This window comes from Thalia democratica, chromosome 2, assembly GCF_965202585.1.
Source record: "Thalia democratica chromosome 2, ktThaDemo2.hap1.1, whole genome shotgun sequence".
In the NCBI taxonomy this organism is placed as follows: domain Eukaryota; kingdom Metazoa; phylum Chordata; class Thaliacea; order Salpida; family Salpidae; genus Thalia; species Thalia democratica.
The window spans coordinates 33,622,160-33,629,117 of NC_139166.1; the positions used below are offsets into that span (position 1 = coordinate 33,622,160).

The following is a 6,958-nucleotide window of genomic DNA, read 5'->3' on the forward strand; positions in this document are numbered from 1 at the left end:
TAAAATTAGAATTCCTTGCAAGCATTAAAATAGATACAGATTATTATAAAACCTTTCAAAAATTTGATACAAATTTAAAAATAATGTCCAAGTAATTTAAGCCCTTAAATTTTGTTTTATCTGATACTTAACTTATATTAAAAAAAAATTTAAACTATTTAAAATTCATTAAACACTTTTAGTCACATATTAACTTATTATCTATTGCAGTAACAATGAAAAAGTATAAGCACGAATTAGACTTTCTATACAGTTCTTATATAAGATCAACAGTAGTAACAGTTAGTATAACTAAATGATATTTTTAGACTTTTCCAATATTTTCTCGTTACTGTTGTATTGGTACAAAATTAAACTGTTATACAAAGTTTTACTATTAACATTTGTCTAAAAAAATGAAAAAACCAGATTAAATTTAGTTTTTAACAAAGTGGAAATCTAACGAAGTATTAAAAAAAGTGTAATAAATATACCTTTTAAGTGTAATTTATTAACTAAACTGTTAATGTAATAAGTAAAATAAGAAGATATGAATATTTAAAAACAAATTTTAACTTAAAGTTATTAAAAATAAGCAACTAATCTGTGTAAAGCAGGGTTTCCCCAACTCATCTTTACAAACGCCCTTTTTTCAGGAAATTACAAAAGTTATTGCCTCCACTCTTTACGAACCCCAGAAACTAGTGTGAGTTTTATATCTCTTTTGAACTGTGCCTAGGACCATATTTTTTGCTCTTCATAACATCTCTAAAATATCTAGTGTATATATCGAGCTTCACGTGAAATGTATCTAATTACCCATTTTTGGCCCCTTTACTAGTCACTGCCTCCTATTTGGCCCCTTTGTAGATTATACCTTCTGACTTGCTTAAGTGGCCCTTTAGTGGGACATATAAACCATATCGGTTATAACCTATACATATTGGTTACTTAAATAATAAGTTGTAATGGTTATAGAATGTTTTACGCCAACATTATTAAAGATAATAGATTAATAATAACATTTACCTAACTAATACTGATTTTAAATAATACTTTGGGCTACTTTACATAAAACTAGGCATGACATGAATGAACACTTCTAAACACTAATAAATTGAACTTTATGTTAAACACTAATAAATATATAAAAAACACCATACTTTAAAAAATACTTTAAATGGGTCAAAACTTTTACACAAGAATTAAATCTGTATTAATTAATAGAATATTTTAAGAATGTTTATAATAATATTACGTTTAACTACTTAGAATTCACATTAAAAAAATTGCTTAAAAGGAATAACATTGAATAAAAAAGAACTTTAAAATAAACAACAAATAATAAAAGTATCTACATGTTAGCAGTAGCAAGGTGGTCTAGAATTAATGTCACTTCCCGAACTCAGTATAATTATAGCTGAGCATAGCCTAAAAATATTTTATCAGACTAATTTTCTTCTAACTGTAACTTTTTTCTATATAATTCAGTATTCAACTAAATGAAACAGCAATGTAAATGGTATCCTACGGTAAACCACGGTGTAAAGTATCAATCTAAAAATATTGACAACGATAAAAATCTTGAATAACAATTAAATATCTGTATAGTAAAGCTGTAAATTTTTATTATTACACAAAGCATGGAACAAAGTTTAAAGCTTGTAAGCTCATACAAAAACGTTACCAATTTTTTTCTAGTAAAATAAAACAAAGCATCTAATAAAACCATAAAGTAAGTAAAATCTTTTAGAAAATTTTATGCATGTTTATGTAAAATTTATGTATGCAGTTGAGTAATACTTTAAAGTTTAACCATTTAAACAATAAGTTGTCTTCTTTCTTTCCTGTCAAACTTTTATGCACGGCTACAGAAAATAAAAGTTCTTAAAAACTTTACTTTTCAACGAATTTAAAATGTTTGATAAAAAATTTCAATAACTTTTATATTTTTTAAACTGTTATACTTTTAAAACTATCTTTTTATCGTATACATGATTTTCTGTAAGGATATAAGCAGAGTGCTTGTAAAGTACGATACATAATACTAAAATTCACTAATATTTTACTCTAAAATGTATCTAAAATGTTTACATTTATACTTGGTACTATATTATCATGCTTCCGAAAAAAAAATTACATAAAAAAATTGAAATTCGAAATGCTTCGTCTAAATGACTAAGTAATACAAAATTTATAAAAATCAGGTATCTTTAATTATTTAACAAGTTAAGAAAAGAAGATAATTTAAATTTTTAAAACTATTTTATTATACTCCCGTACGAGACACAGTTTTACAATCCGCTTATAAAATGTATATACACATTGTTTATTTTCGCAACAGTTTAGTTTGAAAACAAAATTATTTTTTTACCTTTAATTTCTAGCGTAACAGCATATTTGAAATAAGGAATTTGTAAACAACATCTAAGCTGACTTGAAAAATATAAGCTACAAACCTAGACTGATTTTTTAGCAAGTTAATCGGCCCAACAACATCTTCCAGCGTATCGCAAAAAGAAAGATTTGTATCAGCATTTATCAAATTTATACTTTTTTGTTGCCTGGTGAGTCAGCTAGAAACACAGTTTTTAAAAGTTTCAAGTAATCCTCTAGCTAGTTAATAGACTTTAAAATATACATTTTTAAATTTAAACTTTTTGTATAGCGTATCTTAATTTAAATATTATTTTTTAAGGTACATAAATTGTATAGCTTATTTTGTGTAGTTTAGATTAACGGAAAAAAAAAAATTTTTTAAATTTAAATTTGAAGATAACTTTTTAGTATTTCAAAATCTGATACCTATATTAATAAAATAAATATTTAAAAACTATAAACAAACATTAATTTAACTAAGTAATAAACCTTTTATCATAAAGTAATTTTTAAAGTAAATAGTTTACTTCTAACACTTCTAACAGCTCAATCCAAATAATATACAACAGCAGAACTTATATAAACTAAAAAACTTTCAATAGCTAAAATATGAGTTAAGTATTTTTATTAGATTATAACACAGTTATTTTCGTCTTTTTGAAAAGTAAGTTTTAGAAAGTGAGTTTAATATTAAATAAGAAATAATGCAAAAACTTTCCTTAGAAGTAGAAACTATAACAGTTTTATATTTTTAATGAAAATGAACTTTTACCAAAAACTATGCTAGTAATATTATAAACTATTTATAGTCGTGTGTACATACAGTTAAAAAACATAACAACTTAGAAATTAAAATAAAGAAAAAAATAAAATATTGAAAAAAAGAAAAAAAAAACATCTACTTTGGTTTGAAAAAATACATATAACTTAGTTTAAATTAGAAAAACAAGTTGCATCTTTTATTGTGTCAGAGCTGTTGAAGTATTTTATCAAACTATAAAATACAAAAATAGTGCTGTTGAATCCTGTTTGTTAATAAATTTTGTTTTACGTTTTAAAAAGACGTGTGACTTTAATAGGTTATTAAAAAAATTATACCATTATTTTTTTCAAAAAAAAAAAAAACATTGTATCTGTTAACTATGAGAAAATGTAACTAGGAAAACAAAGTTTGATATTTGCTCAGGAGTAGCTATAAAAAATATTCACTACAACTAGTAACTAGTATCTAAGTCAGAGGTCGGCTGCCTTTTGTAAGTTAAAAAACTCCTTAAAAGTTGTAACTCCTAAAAACAATTGCTTGCGGGCCACCCTATATCGAAAAAAGTCTCCAAGGGCCGCAGTTATTTAAAAACAATTGTAGTAATCAACAGAAAAATACTATTTTAAGCAAAAACTATGATAAAATAAGCATTGTTATGACACAAGTAAACAGTATTTATTAAACAAAAAGTCTAACTGTAAGTTTTTATTAAACAACTTTAGTTTTATAATTAAAAAAATGTAAATTTTAATTAAAAATAACCTTGCGTACCGCGTTAGGCCCGCCGGCCGCAGTTTGCCGACTCCTATCTAAGCCATACTGATTTTACTAATTAAAAATATAAAAATAACAGTGTCAGGAAATTTATAGTAGCAAAACAAAACCCAAAGAGACCTTTATCACATGCGGGAATTGAAACAAAAAATTTCGTGTTTCACCGCCGAGAGAGGAAAATCATAGCGATATTAGCGTTCCTGGTGTTGGAGCACAAAGGTGCTTAGTTAGCAGACAATATTCTTTATGACAAAAAAACTCACGTGTCTTCGAGATACTAGCTCAGAATTGTAGCTAGTATCAATGTATAAAAGATCAACTTTTTTGAAAGAGTAATCATCGCTCAAACAGATGGGTTACTAACCCTTAATCTGTTCTTCTATTACGAAAAGAATAAAGCAATAAAGCTAAAAAGTTAACTAATCATAATCAGCTAATGATTTTTGAGACTACCAACAAGAAAAAAAAAACATCTAAAATAAATATAAAAAAGTTAAAAACAATTTCCAAAATAGGCAATTTAAAATACTATTTTAATGTAGACAGTAGCATTTAAACTCTTAAATACAATGCAGTAACTCTTACACGAATAAAAAACTTTAAAAAGTTATGTTTTCTGTGTAACCTTTAAAAAAAATTAATCAACTAATTTGTTTTTTTTTTCAACTAGTACCTCTTTTAATAAAAAAACTTTATACACTATATTTTTGGTTTGAAACATAGAGAGAAGGTATACAAAAATACTGGTTACACAATGACTGTTTTGAAAAGTTCTAGTACTAAATAAAGTACTAAGCTTAAAGCATTTTATTACATCGAATACACAAATATAATAAAATTGTATTAATTAAATATGAGCAATTTAACTTTATATCTTAACGTATTATTTCTTGTAAAAAATTAATATTTTTCTTTTATCAAGTTATTTAGTAAAAATTAAATATTTTTAATAAAAAATTGCTTTTTTAAAATCTATACTAATGAAAAAACCTTTAAATTTTTACATAAACATTTAGATTTGTCACTTATTTTGAATTATAAAAAATACTTACATTCTCATTTTACTTTTGTACACTCGCTCAAGTTATTGTTTACTTCTAGTTACTACAAGATAAAGTAGGATAGAAACACGAGTAAAGCTGAAAAATTTTAAATTATTGCGCCAAAAATTTCTTATCCATTTTAACCAAAATGAGCAATGAAAAAGAGTAAACTTTAAATAATTATGTCATTTTGTATAAAAAATGTTATATCAACAGTTTGAGTTTGAACACTTGAAACGACATTACAAAAAAAATATTATATGCTACAAGGAATATCTAAAAAAGCTTACTATTGATATCCAATACAAAACAAAATGTTTTATTTTGTTTCACTATAACCTGGTTGAAAATACTTCTTGACACAAAGTTACATAGTTCTAACTAAACTAAGATACTTGTATGAATAGTTTATTATATGTTTTAGTTTTGGAAAGCTAAAGAAAAAAATATTTATGCATCTTAGGAAATACAAAAGAACTTAGTTACTTTTCCTTCAAGTTTTATAAATTTAAATTTTGCACTCTTTCTTATAAATTGAAAATACACAACTATTTTAATTTAAAACAAATATTTTACTTAATAATCAAAAATAATATTTGTAGTTTTTTGTAAGAAACTTTTAAATTAATTTTTTGGTTTATATCTATAAATCTAATTATACAAAAAAAAAACGAAATAAACAACTCTTTTAATTTATACCAAATGTTTAACTTACTAATCAAAAATAATACTTGTAGAAAACTTTTTAATTATATTTTAGTTTATATCTATAAGTCTATGTATACAAAAAAAATTAAACGACATGCTTAAAACTTTATTCAAAATTTTTAGTTTAAAAAGAATACTAGTTTAATTAAACAACTATATATCATTTCTATGAAACAAAACTAAAATGTTATTTTTCTTAGTAAAAATTATTAAAAAGAATATTTAAACAAGTTTGTAATAAAAATAAACGTAAAAAACATGTATTAAAAAGTATGCACTTTTAGACTTTTATGTATTAGTAAAAAAAAAATTAAAACCAGATTATAAAAATAAAGAACATTTTAATTCAAAATATTTGTAAGAACTGACTTAATAACAAAGTAAGTTTTATTTGTTAGTTTCTTTAAGTAAGTGGTTTCAAATATGTTAAGTCATTATGTTAAATAATAAAACTTATGATAGCCTTTACCATTTGGTGACGCTATATATATCACGTCCGTAACGCTTTGCTCGAACAGGATATAAACACAGCTTTTTTACCTCAACAAGAGAAGAAACATGGCTCGCACCAAGCAAACAGCTCGCAAATCAACTGGAGGAAAAGCACCCCGCAAGCAACTCGCCACCAAGGCTGCACGTAAAAGTGCCCCATCTACTGGTGGAGTTAAAAAGCCACATCGCTATCGCCCAGGTACAGTGGCTCTTCGTGAGATCCGTCGCTATCAAAAGTCTACTGAGCTTTTGATCCGCAAGCTTCCATTCCAACGACTTGTTCGCGAAATTGCCCAAGATTTCAAGACTGACTTGCGTTTTCAAAGTGCAGCGATCGGAGCTTTGCAGGAAGCTAGTGAGGCTTACTTGGTTGGGCTCTTTGAAGATACAAACTTGTGTGCCATCCACGCTAAAAGAGTGACCATTATGCCAAAAGACATCCAATTGGCTCGTCGCATCCGTGGTGAACGTGCTTAAAATCATGGTGTTACAACACCAGGTCCTTTTAAGGGCCACTCTATCAAAGTTGAACTTAAGTAAACGTTTGTAATCAGTTAATTTAGTTTTTAAGTTTTATAGTACTAAATATTTTCTTTAAGTTTTATTTAAGTAAACGTTTGTATTAACTAATTTAGAGTAAAAATTTTATAGTAAAAGATTAAGCTTATGAGTAGATTTTTAGTAATTTAAAGAAAGGTATATATTATGCACTACAACAGCGGGTTATTAGATATTTGCTTAAATGAACACTAGGTGACAGTCTTTTACTTAGACGAGGTTCGTAACTATACATATTTTTCAATCTTTTTATAATTGCTTG

General features: G+C 25.6%; 1 protein-coding gene across 1 annotated transcript; it reads left to right on the forward strand.

Annotated features, from left to right (window-relative positions):
• The first annotated feature begins 6,204 nt into the window (after positions 1-6,204).
• On the forward strand, positions 6,205-6,617 carry LOC145829786 (histone H3.3A). Its single transcript, XM_082937655.1, has one exon. The coding sequence runs from the start codon at positions 6,205-6,207 to the stop codon at positions 6,613-6,615; it is 411 nt and encodes a 136-aa protein (XP_082793781.1). The 3' UTR covers positions 6,616-6,617.
• Positions 6,618-6,958: the final 341 nt, after the last annotated feature.